This window comes from Cynocephalus volans, chromosome 7 (assembly GCF_027409185.1).
Source record: "Cynocephalus volans isolate mCynVol1 chromosome 7, mCynVol1.pri, whole genome shotgun sequence".
Classification (NCBI taxonomy): domain Eukaryota; kingdom Metazoa; phylum Chordata; class Mammalia; order Dermoptera; family Cynocephalidae; genus Cynocephalus; species Cynocephalus volans.
The window spans coordinates 125,730,423-125,751,460 of NC_084466.1; the positions used below are offsets into that span (position 1 = coordinate 125,730,423).

General features: G+C 36.0%; 1 protein-coding gene and 1 pseudogene across 3 annotated transcripts in view; both read right to left on the reverse strand.

The window, feature by feature from the left end:
- Positions 1-5,056, reverse strand: part of LOC134382527 (cytochrome P450 2C42-like) — a 28,621-nt gene extending 23,565 nt beyond the window's left edge. For 2 of the 3 annotated variants that reach the window (XM_063103139.1, XM_063103138.1), the window contains exons 1-4: positions 4,889-5,056; positions 3,545-3,707; positions 3,225-3,374; positions 528-688 (exon numbers count right to left, since the gene is read on the reverse strand). In XM_063103139.1, the coding sequence (XP_062959209.1) occupies positions 528-688; positions 3,225-3,374; positions 3,545-3,707; positions 4,889-5,056 (642 nt within the window). The other variant, XM_063103140.1, reaches the window with a different exon arrangement.
- Positions 5,057-17,937: 12,881 nt separating this feature from the next.
- Positions 17,938-21,038, reverse strand: part of LOC134381764 (large ribosomal subunit protein mL42-like) — a 43,850-nt pseudogene continuing 40,749 nt past the window's right edge.

A 21,038-nucleotide genomic window follows, 5' to 3' on the forward strand; every position in this document is an offset into this window, starting at 1 on the left:
ACCTTCTCAGCGAGGATCATAGCTGAGGCATAAAACACCCATGCCCTACTCAGTGTTTCCTGGCAGCTTCTAGGATCCCCAGCATTCTCCCTCCTTGAAGGAGATATTTTCTTCCTAAATCAGAATATTTCTGCCAAATAGTATGACAAAGAGTTCTCTAAGTGTTCATTGTACAACAAGCCTTGTGAATAATGGAGGCCTTCAAAAAGGGCCTGGATGTCCATTGAGTGATATGGGCATCCTTTGGAAAGTCAACAAAGTACTTTATAGAAATGGCTTTGGAGGTTAGTGGAAAAATCGCAGGTCAAGGATCTAATGGGCTTGAAAGAAAGCCTGGTATTTGTGCACTTGTTTTCCTGTGGGTAAAAATGTGGCTAGGACATCTTTCCCTGATGTTCACTCCATCAGGCTCAGCCAGGACTGTGGTGTGCAAACATTCACTCCACAGCATGGTGAATATAGAATTTTGGACCTGTCAGAATAAAGAGCACTAGTGGTTTCTCAGAAAAAAAGTGTTTTGACCTCACCCGGATCCACAGGGAGCTTTGAATCCTCATGATATCACGGAATTTCTCCATCAAGTTAAGAAAATTCTGATCTTTATAACCAAAACGATTCTGGAAAATAATGGAGCAGATCACATTGCAGGGAGCACAGTCCAGGATAAAAGTGGGATCACACGGTGAAGCTAAAAAATTGAAAACAATACAAAAATGTACATGCGAACACTTTGACTATATTAAAAGTAAAGATAATTTAGAAATTTTCTTACCTATACCTATAAATTCCCTGAAGAGCAAAAAAGAATTCAGCATACATAAAATCTACACATCACCTGTAACTTAAACCTCAGTTAAGGGCCATCCAGTGGCTCACTCGGGAGAGTGTGATACTGATAACACCAAGGCCATGGGTTCTCGTCCTATATAAGGAAGCTCACTTGGGAGAGTGTGGTGCTGACAACACCAAGTCAAGGGTTAAGATCCCCTTACCAGTCATTTATTGAAAATAAAAAAACAAAACCTCAGTTGACCATTAGAATCTCACTAGTTAAATAATGATATTTCAAATGCTCAATTCACATCTCCTGCCTTTATTTATATTCTTTTAACCCAAGGTGTCTATTATTTTGGAAGAAATAAAAAAGTTTTTAAAAACCTAGTAATTCAAGTTTTCAAGCAGAATCGCATCTGTCTGCAATGCCTGTAGAACATAAAGCTTTGAGGTAAAAAGAGAGAGAATACTTGAGGACCTGAAAATTATTTATATATACTGAAAAGCAGAAAGAATCATGTGCTTAGCCAATGAAGAGGAACTAAGCAGAGAGACTGTATCTAAATTTGTGTATTTAAAGGAACAAATATGAAAAGCAGTATGCATCCGTGTTATATGAGAAGAAAAACTCATATAAATGAACAGAAAGTATAAGATGGATTTGTTTGTCTAAAAAAAAGAAATGTGAAATTTATATTTAAAATATAAATTCCAGGTATGGAAAATTTAAAAACTAAAGTGATAAACAGAGTCTTCTTATTTATCATTTCAATGTAAAAAAAAAAAAAAAGAAAGAAAGAAAGAAAAAAAAAAAAGAAAATGCATTCCCTTCTTTAGGTACTAAATTTCCTTAAATTCCAAGTATCATCCAAATTTAATTTATTTGGTAAAGCTACCCTTCTGTGGATTATGGGATATTATTCTGCATTGCCATCAACAGAATGGTATGTTTTAGCAAATTTTTGTACATCACGTAGGCCAAATCTATCATTTTACTGGTTAAGAAATTAAGTTATAGGAAATTAGGGTTCCTTGTTTGTTTTTTGTTTTTTGTATTTTTTTTTTCATGGCTAGTCTATAAAATGGGTTTCTTATATTCAAATGATCAAAGAACTTTATAAATAAATAAAGAGCTCCCAAAATCACACTATGGAGCCTTAGTAACGGTGAATTGAATCAAAAGTGTTTTGAATAAATGGTAGGGCATTGAACAGCAGGAAACCTGCTGAGTTACCAGCTTCTAAACCAGGCTTCTTTAAAAATATCAAGGGTTTGAGTTTTGAGAAATGTTTTATTTTAGCCACTAGGTAGTAGGGTAATTAGGGATGTTTGGGGGAGTGTGTGTCTGTGTGCCTGTGTGTGTGTGTGTGTGTGTGTGTGTGTGTGTGTGTGTGTGTGTGTGTGTCTGTCTGTCTGTGTGTGTGTTTGTGTGATTCACAGGTGAGATCTGATTTTCAGTCTTTCCTTTCACTTCATTTGGAAAAGAAAACTTAAAAACAAGGGAATTTGAAAACCAAGCTGATAATCAGATTCATTATGACAAACATTTCATACTTGAGTAGAGTTGGCAGTGGGAGGAAATTAATTACCACAAATTTCTAAATCAAGATTCACTGAACATTAGACAAAGAGATATAGAAAGTTGAAAACAGAGCCAAGCTATCTTTATGGAAGACAGAGTAAAGAGTAATTGATAATAGTAGAAATCCAGTTGAATAAATCTGTTTTTTAAATTTCCATTTGCATATTTTAGAGAATTCTGTTCTAGCATATATTTGCTCAAGAAAATAAATCAGTACAGTAAGTACTGGGTAAAAATAAATAATTAATGCTGGCTACTTTAAAATAGTGTGGTGTTCACAGAGAAATAATAAATGATGAGAATTGTGGTGAGACATGCCTAAGCAATTAAAACCCTAAATGGCATTATTAGTGGACAGAACAGGCACCGCCCTGAAAGAAACCCCCAGATATGTCAGCGATGATCGTGGTACAAATATACCCCAATTGAATGAAATAATGTGTGACTTTGTTCGAGCCACATAAGTGTGTGACAGGGTCATTCATACCATGTCTGGTCTCCAAGTATAGTCTGGTGAAATATTCTGGAATAGGTAACCGACATTCATACTACGGGGAAAACAGTTCTCATTAATTCTTTCATAAATTAACTCAAACCTATTTTATGATTTCTGATTTGAAGTCAAAGAAACAAAGTTCAGAAGAAAATAGGGTTAAACCACACTCTACACACAATTGTACCTGCACACACAATACAGATACACAAAAGCTCCCTTAGTCTCTGCTTCAAAGCAGCCCTCCTCCACGTGAGGGCTGACCACCACTGCCTGCGATGAAAGATCTAGCTGCTCCTGAGATGTTTCCAAGGATGTCACTGCAGGAGAGAGCAGTCTGTTAAAGTCAGCACTACAGAGCAATGAGGCACCCACCATTGGTTTCTCTCAGCTCCTCCACAAGGCAGCGGGCTTCCTCTTGAACACGGTCCTCGATGCTTCTCTTCCCCATCCCAAAATTACGTAGGGTCATGAGCGAAAAGCGCCGGGTCTCCATCCATCTCTTTCCATTGCTGAAAATGATCCCTAACAGACAGGGAGCAGAAACTAGGAGGGAGATCCCAGGCAAGGAAGAGTGAACTGACACTTGGCAGCTACGTGGTTGGGCCAAGGTCTGCCTGAGGAGATGTTTGAGTCTGTGTTTTAAGTCCTCCCACCGCCATTACCAATAATGACAGAGGCAACTGTGCACTTACCATGTCCTTTATTAGTTCTTTCAACCACTGGGAATTTGCCTCTTCCAGAAAACTCCTCTCCCATATCAATCAAGGCTTCCTTCACTGCTTCATATCCATGCAACACCACAATGGGCTTCATGCCAAAATACACAGTGAACACAGGGCCATAGACTTTTGAGAACTAGAAAAGGAGAAGCAGATAATAGGAAAGCAAGACACTAATTTGTCTATATACTGTGCCTGATTCAGGCTGATCTATTCATTGTAAACTTTCTATCTTTATTTGCCACATACAGCCTCCAATATTTCTCAAAATCATTCATAAATAGAAAGGTGACTGTGGTAGCTGCCACTTATGGATGGCCTATGATGTGCCACACAATGCCCTGTCAAGTGGTATACAGATTACAATTAATCTTCACACCAATACATTCAGTGGGATTATTTGCCCTGTTTTACAAACAGAAAAACTGAGGTCAAAGAAGCCCAAATTCATTTTAGGTGTCACACACTTATAAACAGAAGACTCAAATTTGAAACTCTGCTTATTCAGCCTCTGATGCTTGAGCAATTTATCAGCCCCACACATTTTGTTGAGACCAATGCACAGCGGATGGCTTCAGAATCCCCTGTAAACCACTTCCCATATGGATCCTGACTCAGTATCCCTGTGATGAACACTTATATAGTCACTCCAGGTGATTCTGATTCCCAGCCCACTCTGGGACCTGCTGGTATTACTAGCACAGAAAGAGTGAGCACCACACGGGCAGCACCAGGACGTGCAGCATCTCCTGGAAGAACAATTTCTAACATCCTCCAGCATTTTTGGCCAAAGACAGCTGCTTTGTGCAGAACTGAAAAGAATCCTGATACCACCAATTCATTTACTTAAGCTGGTTCTGAGTCCTGAGCTATTTCCTTGACGTCACATACAAATTGCTTCTTCAGAGCAGTTCAATTTTCATGGCTATACTGAATAAAACACATGACTCATATAATAGATGACTTTTTGAGTGAAATATCTAATCACAAACTTCCCTTGATATTTACCTTCAGAAAAAAAAAATCATAGCAAATGGCTATAAAACAAAGAAGGAAAGCAGCACTCCCAAAATTTGCCACTTTGGAATTTTACTTCTACCATACAAAGACCAAAATGCCTCTCAGCTCACAGAATGTATTATGTCACTCTGCTATTTCTGACCATAACACGTTGTTGAAAGAAACATCAGCATTTAGAGGGAGTAATATGCTTTACAATGATATAATAGTGTGCTTCCAAAAATGTATTTTGCTTAAAAACATGGGTACATATACTTACCCTTTGCAAGACACTGCAGAATCATAAAGTGTACTTACATTATTGAAGGATGTTTTCATGTTATTAACACCTAAATACAGGATATTTCCAATAATTGGCAGGGGAGTAGGGCCAGGTGGGAGATTCCTTCTCATAGAGCTCTGTCTCCAGAGTGAAAGCAGAAGCAAACAGGAGAGACAGAGCACCAGAACCACAACTGGATCCATTGATGCCTTGTTTTCTAACTACGACACTGTGTGTTTGCAGTCCAAAGCTTTTATAACTCTCCATTCTAACTTAGTACGTGCCACTTTGACACATAAAATGATCAGTAAACTAGATCTACTTGCACACTGCTTAGTGGACCTTGATTCGATGAGAGACAAAAATAGAATGTTCTTTAGTCTTGTTGTCTGTCCTTATCAGTGCTCAACCTTGACACTCCAGCTTAATCGTACTGAGCTGGAACTCACATATCAGTAATTGATAAGCAAACTTAAAAGTCCCCAAACCCAGATAGTTCCAATGTGCAGACATGATTGAGAAGCTCTATTGTAAGTTGGTTTATGCAAGAAAATGACACAGAATTCTGGATTCTCAGATGAGTGACCAGTTGGGGATTTATGACTTGAAGGGTAATCAGTGTTTTCTGTGCCTTGTATATAAAAAATGTGCATTGTAATGCTACAACAAACACTAGGAGACATTGTCCTCGACAACGGAAGCCTTTCAAATATTTAGTATATTCTTCTAACATTACAGTTGCCTAGAATATAAAGTAAATAACAAAACTCATACATGTTATGTGACCAAACACATATGAAGATATTGGGTAATAAATTTACACACCTTTCACCAGTAAATCTAAAATCAAAACAACTGAAGTCAGATATTATTTTATTTTTAAAATGGGGAAAGGGAGACTGGGAGAAGAGGAGACCCGTCAGTGTCACACAGCTCACAGGTGGCAGAAATAGGATCTGAACTGAGATCATCTGATGCACTTTGTGGTGCACTGTGGCTTACACCACAGCTACCTCAAGAAGAATTTCAGCAAAACCAAACCCCCAAACCATTAGTTACTCTGAATGTGCATCTCACTGACTCACTTCATAAAGCAACAGGCTTCACATTCAATAGAAGCCCTTTATTTCATTCCAGGGGTAACAGGTCAGAAGTGCTCAAGAAAAGAAATAAAAGATATAATTACCTCTTTTCCATCATTGCAGACATGAAATCCGCTTAGTGTACTGAGGAAAAAGGCATTCCAAGAGAATTTCACGGGGAGGGCTTGAGTAAGGATGGAGTATCCCACCTCCTAGTTGCCTCCAAACACAGCTACTCACAACAATTGTTCTTGGTCTGCCATTGTGAGAAATAACAGTAATTGGTAATACACATCAAGGAAGGGAAGTTATAGACAGAACAACAGTTGTGGATTCAATAGAGGAGGGGAGGTAGGGAAATCATTTAATGAACCCACAGCACAGAACAATCATAATTTGCAGACTTGAACTGTAGATGAAACTTGGTGTTTATGAGGATCTAAATACAACTGGAATATATACTTTAGGAGATCATTAATGATGATACTGTGCAAAAGCATGTTGTGTAAAATAAAGTGTGTATTGTATTCTACATTACTATCTTTACAAAACTAGTACAATTATTTCCAAGCTATTTAATTATAAAAAATTGGGACATGGTTACACCATGTTTTATTGGTCATGTTTATATGGATTCTGACAATTTACAGATATATGGAGAATTTTCACATCCACCATATCGCTTTTGATTCTCTGGCTTCCCTTTGCCAACAGTAAAATAGTTACCATTTTATGGATAAGGACACTGGGTCTTGGAGACTCACGGTCTTTGTCAAGGCCTACAGACTGCAGGTGATACAGCTGAGATAAGAACCCATGTCCCCTTCCTCTTGAACCGTCCCCTCCAGAAAAGCATTCAGTTCAACCAGGTTCCCCCAAGTTTACTGATTGTGTTCTGTACTTCAGTATTTCTGGATTAAGCCTAATCAGCATCTTTCAAAATAAACCTTAAGTTAGTTAATAATTACAGCACCACTTGACTAAAATGAGGGTCAGAAAAGTTTGACTTTATAACCATTTGACCTTGAGTGAGTCCAAGTCTTCGTGAACCTTCATCCACAGCAAAGAGCAGCAGTAATTGCTGACTGACTCACATAGCTGTAAACTCTAAGTTAAACAATCCACCTAATTTCGGATAAAAGAAGCTCAGTTGTTGTCTCTAGAGCAATGATTTCATTCCTTGAGATATAGGTGTCTCTGTTCTACTTCTCCTCCCTTCTGTTGAGCTGAGGCTCTGGCCTGGACCTTTCTTTTTATAGAATAAAATAATCATAAATAATTTAAAGATCGAAGAGATTTCTGATGTCATCTAGTCTAATCTTTGCTTTGTTCTTTAGGAATGAGCAGTTGGACACTGGGAGACATAAAGTCTCACCAATACATCACTACAAGACTTGGTCTTAAAATGCTGGTTTACTGCTACCAGTTCTGTCATATCTCACATCCATCCCATAGAATTCTGGTCTCAGTCCAAATAATCATGGTGTTAAAAATATTAAATCCTTTTTAGTCAAAGACTAATGCAAACACCATTCTGGCTAGGGTTGTGAATTAGAGCAAGTTTTTCTTTCCAATTAATAGATTTTTAAAGGCAGTTTTAGGTTCACAGCAAACATCACCGGGAAGTACACAGAGCCCCAGAACCCATCCTCACACCAACCCATAGCCTCTCCCACAATCGACAACCCTCACCAATGAGGTTCATTAGTTACAACTGATGAACAAACATTGATACATTATCATTAAAAAAGTTTATAGCTTACATACTATGGGTGTTGAGCAATATTTAATGGAATGTACCCACCATTGCAGTATTACACACAATAGTTTCACTGCCCCCAAAATCCTCTCTGCTCTGACTATTCATCCCTCCCTTTCCCCTAAGTCCTTTGCAACAAATGATATTTTAGTGAACGTCAGAATCCAGATCCAGCAACATTTGTTGAAAAACCCACCCTTTCCCAATTTGCTTCTTTTTCAAAGATTTGTTAACTATATTCGTGTGGATGTATTTCAGGCTCTATTCTCTTCCTTTAATTGATCTGCTTATTTTTTTCAAAAATAGCAGATAATCTGGATTACTGCTTTATAATAAGCTTTATAATAAGTCTTGAGATTGTGCCAAGTTGATTCAGGTCTTTGACTTTCTTATTCTCCTTCAATATTAGCTATTCTAGGTTATTGTCCTCTCCACATAAATTTTATGATCAGATTATCAATATCTGAAAAAGAACTATCCTTTATTTTGATTTGGATTACATTTTATGTTTAGACCTAGTAAATTTCCTTGTTCTGAAGATGGATTTTTGTGATTCATATGCAGCTCTCCACCTTTCTTTTGGTTGGTGTTATCATGGTATATGTTTCTCCATTCCTTTACTTTTAACATATGTGAATTTATATTTCAACTGGGTTTCGTGTAAAAACCATACATAATGCAGGGTCTTGTTTTCTGAACTACTCTGACAGTGTCTGTCTTTTAACTGGTATATTCAGTGAGGTTTAAACTCATTTTGGTGTAGTTGGTTTAATATCTACCATTTATTTGTTGTTTTTTTTACCCTTTGCTCTCATTCTTTGTTTCTGTTTTCATCTTCAACTCTTTTCCTGCCTTCTGTGATTTGAATTGCACATGTTATATGATTCCATTGTCTCATCTTCCTTAACCTATTTCTTACATATTTTTTGCTTTTTCTCTAGCATTTGCAACATATATTTTCAATGAACTCAAACTCACTTCAAATAATACCATACTGCTTCATTGGTAGTACCACAGTACTGCTAGTTTCTGCTCCAATTTCTTGCACCATTACTGTCATTCATTTCACTCATCCATGAGCTATAATCATCAAATACAAGAAAACCATTTACGGAAGTCACTGGAGAGTCATATCATGAGGCAGACTCTGGAGAGGATTGCTTTAAAAAAAAAACTATAAGTAATGAAATCTCTGAGTGCACAGATTTTCAGCCAACACATGCCCCATGAGTGGTTTCACTAGTACTCTCCTGCATCTCAATTGTATTATAGCTTTCAGGAAAGCTTTATTAAATAAATATTATTTAATTTATTCTCATTCTATTGCACTATCCTGACAATATAAATAGTAATTTTTTGGAATGTAACTAGTATTTTTTAATTGTGGTAAGATTTACCTAACATATAATTTATTATTTCAACCATTATCCATGTATAGTTCGGTAGAATGACGTACATTCACATTATTATGCAACCACTGTGAGAACTATTTGCATCTTGCAAAGAAGTCTCCAGAACTGTTTTCATCTTGTAGAACTGAACTTTGTATGATTAAATAATAACTTCCCATTCTCAACTTCTGCCTGTCCCTGAGAAGCATCAGACAGTAACTAACAGACTTTCTCTATGAGTGTCCCTACTCTAGGTTTCTTATATAAATGGAACCATACAGTATTTTTGTGGGTGTGTGACTGGCTTATTTCCCTTAACACAATGTCTTTAAGTTTCATCCATGTTGTAGGATGTGTCACAATTTCTTTTTAAACCTGAATAACATTCCGTTGTATGTATGTGTCACACTTTGTTTACTCATTCCTTCTTCAGCGAACATTTAGAATGCTTCCACCTTTTTGTTATGAATAATGCTGCCATTAACATGGATGTATAAATGTCTCATTAATGTGCTGCTTTCATTTCCTTTGACTATGAGCCAAGAAGTGGAATTGCTGGGTCATACAATGATTCTCTTTTAATTTTTTGAGGAAGCACTATACTACTTTTCATAGTGACTGCATCATATTTCACTTTCAACAGCAGTGCAGAAGTCTTCCAATTTCTCCACATTCTCATCCACACTAATGATTATCTGGTTCTTTTGTTTGATTGTTTGTTTTTTCCTGCAACAGCCCCCTAATGAGTAGACGGTGGTATTTTGTTGCATTACGATTTGAATTATTTTAATGATTATTCATGTTGTGCATCTTTCCGTGGGCTTATTGATCACTTTATATCTTCTTTGGGGAAAGCTTTATTCAATCCCTTCTCCATTGTTTAATAAATAATCATTTATATGATTTGCAAATATCTTCTGCCGTTCGATGGTTGCCTTTTCACATCACTGCACTCTTATTTCACTTTGATGCACAAAGTTCATTTTAGTGAAGGGGAATGAATATAGTTTTTCTTTTGTATCCTGTGCTTTTGGTGTCTTATGCAAGAAATCATTGCTAAATACAATGTCATGAAACTTTGCTACAAGCACTAAATTTTATTGCAACAAGTCAGTCCACTCTTCCCTAGATACAATATTTTCTATGAGTTATCCAGCCACCAGAATTATTTGAAATATAAAAACACTCTTCCCTCTTTTAATGTTCTGTGTACCACGGTGGTAAGTAAAAGCAGAAGATACTTCTGGTAGTTAATAAATGTCAGCATATTTAAAAGTAGATTCATGCTGGGTGTTGAGTGGTGGAGAGATTTCTGGAGCAAAGGCTGTGCTTAAAGGGAAATTCACAGCATTGAACACATGCATTAGAGATGAAGAAATATATAAAATCAAAATCTAAAGATCCACCATAACAAACCTAAAAATGAAGAGGTGATTAAGTAAAAAGAAAGAGTTAATTAAGTCCGAAGTAAGTACAAGAAGAGAAATAATAAAAACTAGAGCAGAAATCAATGACATTGATAATAGGATATTAGAAAAACGTGCAAGACTGCCTCTTTGCCCAAAGCTTTGCTACATATTAAATGTTTTTATTTGCCTATCAAGAAGGTTTAAAGAAATACAATATAGTTTTAATTTATGCTTCTTATTTTTAAGCTATTTCATATGTTTCTCATCTCGATTTCCTCTTCTGTAATCGGTGCAATCAAATCAAATCCTTTGACCATATTACTATAATACCTTAGAAGTTTTCCTGGCATATTTTTTTCTTAATGTTTCAATTTGTATTTAATTATTTACCATGATAATTTATTATACACACATGTGGGATTCAAAGTTGAATTTCAATATTTCATGATGTGTGATGGTAAGAACAGGATAGTTAGCCTATTCATCATCAAAATACATAATCATACTTTACATCTGTTATCCAATATCTCATAATACCCTCTCTTTTCATTCCCCTCCCCATTTCCACCTCTAATAACTGCAGGTCTTTTCTCTCCTTCTAAAAGTTCGATTTATTATCATGATTGTTGTTTCTTTCTTTCTCTCTCTTGGACTCTCTTTGTAGATAATTTGTTTACTTATGGATTCAGCTCCCAGTTGTGAGTGAAAATCTGTGGTATTTCTTCTTTTACATCTCGGTTGTTATATTTAGCAGAATTTTCTCCAGGATCATTTATTTTCCTGCAAATCACAGAAATTCATTACTTTTTATAGCCAAGTAATATTCCATTGTGTGTATATAGCACATCTTCCTTATCCAATCATCCATCAATGGACATTTATTTTGTTTCCTTACCTTGGCTATTGAAATATAGCTGTGATAAACATGGGAGGGCAAGTATCCCTTCAACATGGTAATTTCCAATCCCCTGGATGTATACACAGTAGTGGGATTGATGGATCATCCATTACTTTGAATGAACTCAGGAAGATAAAAAACAAAAAAGAACTTTAAAGAATGAAGAAAATCTAAGAGAGAGCAGATAACACACAATCATCTGAATGATGGTTATTCCTGAAAGGGAGGAAAAAAGAAAAGGCATTGAGAATATATTCTTCAAAATAATAGCAGAAAACTTTCCAAGTATAAGGACAAACAACGAACTTCAGATACAAGACATCAAAGATCCCCAAACAGATTGAATCCAAAAAGGTCCTCTCTGAAACATATTGTAGTCAAACTGCAAAAAGTCAAAGACAAAGAGAAAAAACTAAAAACAACAAGAGAAAAGCATCAAGTCACCTACACAATAGTACCCATCAGACTAACAGCAGACTCCTCCACAGAAACTCTACAAACCTGGAGGGAAAGGGAAGATATTTTCAAAACACTAAAAGAAAAATACTGCCACACAGGAATACTATATCCAGCAAAGCCATTATACACAAATGAAGGAGAAATAGTGTATTTCCCAGACAAACAGAAACTACAAGAGTACACCACCACACAACCAATCCTACAAGAAATCCTCAAGAGAGTCCTGCATCTGGAATGCAAAAAATGATAATCACTACCAAGAATAAATGAGAAGGAAGAAAACCCACTGGTAGAACAAAAATGAAAGAGAAAGAGACTGTATCTTACTACCTCAAAAAACTGACAGCATTTATGAAGAACAAAAAAAATCGGAAGAAAGAAACAAAAGATATTTAAAACATCCACATGAAAATCAATAAAATGATAGAACTGAAATGATAACTTTGAACAACAAGCCTAAATGACCTGAACATCCCTCTCTCAGCACTGGGCAGATCATCGAGGCAACAAATCAACAAAGAAACACAGGATTTAAACTATACTTTAGACCAATTAGACTTGGCAGACATCTACAGAACATTTCATCCAACGACTGTAAAATACAGTTTCTTCTCACAAGCTCATGGAATTTTCTCCAAGATAGACCACATGCTAGGTCACAAATCAAGCCTAAACAAATTTTAAAAAGTGAAATCATTTCAATTATTTTTTCAGACAACAACAGATTAAAAATAGATATCAATAACAAGCAAAACTCTGGAAACTATACAAACACGTGGAAATTAAACAACATGCTCCTGAATGATGTATGTATCCAAGAAGAGATTAAATAGAAAATCAAAAAGTTTCTCAAGGCCATTAAAAACAGTGAAACACTGTACCAAAACATGTGGGATGCTGCAAAAGCAGTCCTGAGAGGAAAGTTTATTGCAATAAATGCTTGCATCGAAAGAATAGAAAGTTTTCAAATTAACAACCTAACATTACACTTCAAAGAATTAGAAAAACAAGAACAATCCAATCCCAAATGTAGTAGATGAAAAGAAATAATTAAGATCAGAGTAAAACTAAATGAAACAGAAACCCAAAGAAAAATACAAAAAAAAAAAAATCAATGCAAAAGAACGTTTTTTCTGTGAAGGTAAGTAAAATAGACAAAGGATTAAAAAGAGTAACTAAAAAAGAAGAGATAAAACCCAAATAACAAAAATTAGAAGTGAAAATAGAGACATAACAATCAATGCCACAGAAATACAAAGAATCATTTGAGACAACCATGAATGACTATATGCTAACAAATTTCAAATCTTGGTGGAAATAGATAAGTTTCTGGACAGATAAAACTACCAAGACTGAACAAAGAGAAATAAAGAACATGAAAAATAACAAGAAAAGAGATTGAAGCAGTAATCACCAGTCTCCCAACAAAGAAAAGCCCAGGACCAGATGGCTTTACCAATGAATTCTACCAACCATTTAAAGAAGAATTAGTACTAATTCTCTTAAAACTATTCCAAAAAAATAAAACACAAGCCATTCTCCCAGACTAATTCACTGAAGCAAGTATCACCCTGATAACAAAACCAAAGACACAGCACAAAAAAGAAAACCACAGGCCAATATTCATCATGAATACAGACACAATAATCCTCAGCAAAATATTAGCAAGCACAATCCAGTAACACATCAAAAAAATTAAATACCCCTATTAACAGGGATTCACCCCAGGGACACAAGGATGGATCAAAATATGCAAAGCAAAAAATGTGATAAACCACGTCAACAAAATCAAGGGCAAAAACCATCTGATCACTTCAGTAGACACAGAAAAAGCACTTGACACAATTCAACATCTGTTCATGATAGAGACTCTCAGCATATTATGTATAGAAGGAAAGAATCTCAATATGATAAAAGCCATATGTGACCAACCCTCTGCCAATATCATCCTTAATGCGAAAAAGCTAAATGCTTTTCCCATGAGAAGGGGAAAAAGAATAGGATGCCAACTCTCACCACTCTCATTTATCATAATACTGGACTTACTAGCCAGAGCAATCAGGCAAGACAAAGATAAAGGACATCCAAACTGGAAAAGTTGAAGTCAAATTGTCTATGTATACTTTTGACATGACCTTACACATAAAACAGCATAAAATCTCTACAAAAAAACCTCTTAGACTTGATAAATCATTTTTGTATACTTGCGGACGGGATATGAAATCAACATGCAAAAATTGGTAGCGTTTTTTATTCCAACAATGAACTAAAAGAAAAAGAAATCAAGAAAACTAGCCCATTTACAACAGTCACCCGCACAAAAAAAGTACCCAGGAATCAAATTAACCATGAAAGTAAAAGATCTCTACAATGAGAACCATGAATCACTGTTGAAAGAAATTAAAGAGGACACAAAGAGATGGGAAGACATTCCTTGCTCTTGGATTGAAAGAAACTGACATTATGAAAATGTCTGTACTACCCCAACTGATCTACAGATTCAATGAAATCTCCTTCAAATTACCAATGACATGCTTCACAGAAATAGAAAAAAACAGTCCTAACATTCATAGAAAAAACAATCCTAACATTCATAGCCAGAGCAATCCCAAGAAAAATAAATAAAGCCAGAGGCATAACACTACCTGACTTCAGACAATACTATGAAACTATACTAACCAAAACAGTATGGTACTGGCATAAAACCAGACACATAGACCCACAGGACAGAAGAGAGAACCCAGAAATCAACCCACAAATTTACAGCCAGCACTAAGAACATACATTGGGGAAAAGCCTGCCTCTCCAATAAATGGTGCTGGGAAGACTGGACATCCATATGTACAAGAATGAAACGAGACCTGTACCTCTCACTATATGCCAAAATCACCTCAAAATGGATTAAAGACTAAATACCTGAAATTATAAAACTCCTTAAACAAAATGCAGGGAAAATACTTCACAAAGTAGGATTGGGCAAAGACCTTCTTAATATGACCCCCAAAGCACAGGCATAACAAGGAAAAATAAACAAAAGTGATTATACCAAACTATAAAGCTTCTGCACAGCAAAAGAAACAATTAACAGAGCAAAAAGACAACCTACAGAATAGGAGAAAATATTTGACAAAGGATTAATATCCAGAACATACAAGGAACTCAAACAATTTAATAGTAAAAAAACAAATAACCCAATCAAAAACAGGCAAATGAGCTGAATAGGTATTTCTCAAAGGAAGATATATGAATGGCAAACAGACACATGAAAAAGTGCTCAACATCACTAAGCATTAGGGAAATGCAAATCAAAACCATATTAAGACATCATCTCACCCCAGTTAAACCAGCTATTATCAAAAAGAAGGAGAAAAACAAATGCTGGTGAGGGTGTGGAGAAAGGGAATTTTAGTACAGTTGCAGTATATAAAATCAACATGCAAAAATTTTCTGTTTTACAGAAACCAAAAATATATGGAAATATTTCAGTTTTATGGAAATTAAAATTAAAATTTCATACAATTTTCTCGTGTAAAAATATTAATTCTTCTTTTGCACATTCTCAATTTGAACATTCTTGTCTCACTGAGTATACAAATCCAGTGGCCGGCTGGATTTGCCTGTATTGCTTGTGGATACCTGGTATGAGACATTCCACTTTTGGTGCAGCCACTATGGAAAACAGTTTGGAGATTCCTTAAACAACTTCAGATAGAACTGATATATGATCCAGCAATTCCACTGCTGGATATATACCCAAAGAAATGGAAAGCATCATGTTGAAGAGATACCTGCACCCCCATTGTTATCTCAGCTCTATTTACAATCACCAAGAGTTGGAACCAACCCAGATGGCCATCATCAGATCAATAGATAAGGGAAGAGTGGTATGGATACACAATGGAATATTGCTGTGCCATAAAAAAGAATGAAATATTGCCATTTGCAGCAACATGGATGAACTTAGAGAAAATCCTGTTAAGTGAAATAAGCCAGGCACAGAGAGGGAAATACCACATGTCCTCACTCATAAGAGAAAGCTAAAAAAATAAACATAAATAAAAGAAAGAAGGAACAATACAACAATTGCAATAATACATTGAACTTTAAAAAGAAGAACTGAGGTTACTAGAAGTGGGAGAGGGGGTGAGGGGGAAGGTAGGAATGGGTAAAGAGCTAAGAATAATGATAACAGTGAATATTGTTGAATATAATAATTCCTCTGATTTGAGCATTATATATTGCACACGAGTATTGAAATTCAACTCTGTAAGACCATTCCTTTCTCTCCATATCCTCACTAGAATTTGTCGTTCTCCATCATTTCGATTGTAGCCAGTCTAACTGGGGTGAGGTGATATCTCAATGTGGTTTTTAAAATTTTTTTTTAAAATTTTAACTTCTCGATATACATTGTAGTTGATTTTCATGTCCCTTTACCTGTTTCTTTTTCCCCCACTCCCTCTGTCACCTCCCCACCATATGCATTTCCTGATGATTATGGATGTTGGGCATTTATGAAAGTGTCTGTTGGCCATTTGTATGTCTTCCTTAGAAAAATGTCCATTGAGCTCCTTTGCCCATTTTTTAATTGGGTTATTTGGTTTTTTACTGTATACTTGGTTGAGTTCCTTGCATATTCTGGATATTAATCCCGTATGGTATATATAGTTTGCAAGTATTTTCTCCCACTCTGTAGGTTATCACCTCACTCTGTTGATTGTTTCCTGCTGTACAGAAGCTTTTTAGTTTGATAATCTCATTTATTAATTTTTTCTTTCAATGCTTGTGCTTTGGGGCTCTTGTTCATAAATTCTATGTCCTGTCCTAGTTCCTGAATTGTTTTCACTTTATTTTCCCTTAGTAGTTTTACACTTTCAGGTCTTCTACATAAATCTTTAATCCATTTTGAGTTGATTGTGGTATATGGTGAGACATTCTGGAGTAGTTTCATTCTTGTGCATACGGATATCCAATTTTCCCAGCACCAATTATTGGAGAGGCAGTCTTTTCCCCAATGTAGGTTTTGTTGCCTCTGTCAAATATCAGTTGGCTGTGAGTCTGTGCATTGATTTCTGGGTTGTCATTTCTGAATTTATGTCACATTTCATTTATGTATGGACAGGTTGATGGGTACGAGGTCATGGAACAGTTGTAATTGCAATTCAGGATTACATGATGCATTATAGGTGTATAAACATCATTATAAATACAAATTACAAGGTCAGAAGTACATCTAGACTTGGAGATTTGCTATGTTACAAATACATATAATTCTACTACGAGCTAAGCATTAAGATAAATCTGTACATACATATTAGCATTCAAGATAATCGATACAATTATAAGGAGAAAATGTTTCAAAATATAAACAGTACATTATTAACTCAGATTACTGTACTTGCAGCAAGAAAAACAGGAATCAAGAATTAATTTTATAACAAAATAGTATATGGTGTTTTAAAAATTGAATTCTACTAAAAGATTATTTGTACCTCTAGGTTTGTGTGTTGTATATGTCTGTTTATTTGCAGCTTACAATGATAAATCTCTTATCCTCAAACTCCCCAAAGGTGGCCACATTAAAACATTCTAGAAGTTTCTCCTGAAATTTATGTTCACATTTCTAAATAATGCCTCTATTTCTTCATTTTATCTATTTTTAGACAATTTCTAAAACTTCCAGGTAAGAGAAATGAAAATTTACATCTCCCTCAGCACCCCATAGAAAATGTACAAACACACACACCCACAAAGAGACACATACACACACACTTACCTTCACTCCACTCTCCTCAGTGTTTTATATTACAATATCTATAATCTCAATATTAATTGTTTACATCGTTATAACTTCATAAATATTGTTCACAGGTAAGACAACTATGATTATGTTTCATCTGTTGTACATCCTTGGACTTTAAATTGTCTGATTTATTTTATTATTTATTAAATGTTTTAATTTGTAAGACATTTTATTATTATTATTTTACTATATAACATACTAATGAATACACCAGATTGTATTTTCTCAGGTGACAAATGGCAAATGAGGCATAGTTCTCTTTCATTCCCCAAGAACCTCAATATTAACTTTCTTTTGGAGGATCCAGTTTCATACAACATCTGTGATACTGTCCATGAGGATACCAATGCTGCTTAGTAGTAAAGAACATTTTGCTAAGTTGTTCTATCATGAGTCCTTGCTTAAGTTGCTCACCTTTTTCTTCTAATCTGGTTTTCAGTGCTCCATCACGTGTTTGTTTATTATTATGCACAGGAACTATTTGAGGGATAGGTTTTGTGTGTTCATCTGGTATGTCCACAGAAGCCTGGTAGCATACTGTTGTCCTGCCGTCTGATGCCAAAACAAGCTCTACTTTCCAATTATAGTCATCTGGGACAGAAGAACATGTAGATTTATGACAAACACAATACGAAGCTCTGTCTCTGATTGGAAATAAATGTTTCAAGATAGTTCTCTTTGATATCACTCAATTTACTGCTGCTGCTGCCCTAGTGTATCCAGATGCTTATCAGCTGGTGTGAAAAAAAGATGTTTTCAGGAGGAAGTACTTTTAATATCTGCTTCTAGACAGAACAATTTTCAACCACCAAAAGGTCCTAAACACTAGCCCACCATCTTGTCTCAAACAAAATTTTCTGTTTTAATTCCTAATTTTTAGATGCAAATTTAGAATCATGGAAGATGCTCAGGCATGTTTCAAATTCCTAGAAATAATTTTCTAATTATTGAAGAACTTCAACTTAACCATCATATCTCCTTTATTCTTGGTGTCTGCACTGTTACCTGCTTTGTCCCCCTGGTCCTTTCTGTGGTGGGTGTTTCCTAGGCCTGGTGTAGCCTCCCTGACAGTCTCATTCCCCTACACGAAGCCTCCCAATTCCCAGAGCCCAAGACTTCCTCTGACTTGGTTTTAGATATTTGGATGGATCATATCACCTAGTATTTTTTGGAGAAATTAAAAGGACTTTTTTTTTTTTTTTTTTTTTACCAATTTGCAGGTCAGAAGATAACCTTTATCTATGAAAATATATGATGACTGTTTCCCTTGAGAATGCCATTCTGACTTCTAATCATTTACATATGATCTTATTTATCTTTGAAAGTTTTTATGATTTTTCCTTTAATCCAGTATTCTTAAATTCTGTAACCCCATGTCTTGGGATGGATATTTTCAGTTTGTTCACTTGGAGGGACATTTGGTGGGAATTTTCTACCAAGATGGCAAAAAACTGGAGGTGTTTCCACCAGTACTAATTCTCCAGAGTTTAAATCTGCCTGCTGAATTTTAGGAACAAGATGGAGAAAGGAGCTACTCAGAATTCAAGTGGATTCTGCCTTCATCCTTCTTTTGAGACCTGTACCTCTCTCCTTCCCTGTCTCAGTCTCATCTCCCTGAATGGAATGCAGGGCCTCTTAGGTTCAGTTCCTGTAAAGAGTCAGGCTCCCTTTCTTGTGAGGGAAAATGGTTACCTGATAAAATCGTGTTGTCTCTCCTTGACATGTAGTCTTCTGTTGTCGGCTTCATTCTCCCTCTATCATCTTTGACACCTGATTCTTCCAAATACTGAATCTTATGGGTATTGTAGCGGTATAAATTATTCTGTTCATCCAAGATAAATCTTCCTCTTATGACATTAAGCTACAACTTCAATCTCTTTGCCAAATTAGTTACCATCCCTCCATCTGCTCTCTGTGTTTCAGAAGTTTGCAAAAGACTTGATGTCTAGTTCTCATACTCCTCTTCTCATCGTAAACAGGAGTATTTCTCATTTTTACTTAATTCATCATTATTTTGATGAGATCCTGAACCAGAACATCATAATGTGTGGCTATCTGGCATGCAGAAGCCAAATCTGCTTAAAGGTACTTAAATATTAAAAGTATTAAAAGTTGTTTATAAACAATGAGATGATTGACCCTAAAAAATACTTATCTTGGGGGCCGGCCCCATGGCACACTCGGGGCAGTGCAGCACTTGGGAGTGCAGCTGCTCCCCCACTGTGGTTTTGGATCCTCTATAGGAATGGCCGGTGCACTCACTGGCTGAGCGCGGTGCGGATGACACCAAGCCAAGGGTTGCGATCCCCTTACCGGTCACAAAAAGACAAAAAAAAAAAAACTTATTTTTGTAACTACCGTTTTTTTGACTCAGACTTCTGGAATAATAATATTTCTTAGGCACATCTTCTGCTTAAATAGCATATAATTTTCTTATTAAATTAACCCTTTAAAATACTTTCCAGACTGTGGAAATTTTCCCAGGCCACCTCTGTCTTATCTGCCCCAGCTATAGAACACTGAATTTTCAAAATAATGAAAGATCTGTAACAAAATATATCTCATTAAAAGTAGTCTGTTCTTAAGAAAACCAACCTTTAATCCTATAGCAATTTATGATGTCTATGCCTGTTGCAAATCTCCTCCCATGACATCCAGATACTTTATCCACCTTATTTTGTCAATTAAAACCCAGAGCTTCATTGCTTTTCCTACTGATCACACTTTCTTCACTTCTCTAAGTCACTCTCCCCTATTGACCAAAATTATCTCATTTTTACCCCTTCATCATATGTGGACAAATTACAGCTAGTGGTAAGAAAATTTCAGTAGTGAATCTTCTCTAAAAGAAATCGAGTGGAAGACACTAGCAGCATCTTCCCAACATCTTTGCTAAAATTCACTCTGCTCATCACCTGTGGCCATACCTGTGACCTCTGGGTGCCTCAGCAGAAGCAAGAGTTCATATTCCAGAGTGGTATTTGTTGCCTCTGTTCCAACACCAAGCATAACAATTGCAGTTCTTTCAATAATAACATCAGATGGTTGTTCTTTTCCTAAGAAATATTTGATTATTTAATTATTTGATAGTGGTGTTAGTCCATTACGGTGGCTTACAACATAAATGCCTGAAACTGGGTGATTTTAAAAGAAAATGAAATTCATTGCTTACACTTTCAGAGGCTGGGAAGTCTGAAGTCCAAGGAACACACCTGGTGAAGGTCTTGGTAGTACCAACAGTGACCCAGGGGTCTCACATGCCAGACATAGCAGACCAGAGAGAGAGAGAGAAACTCTCACATGCTCTCCTTTTAAAGCCCTCCAAACCACACCCATGACAATCATCATTACTCCATTCATTAAGGCATGGTCTTCAAAACATAA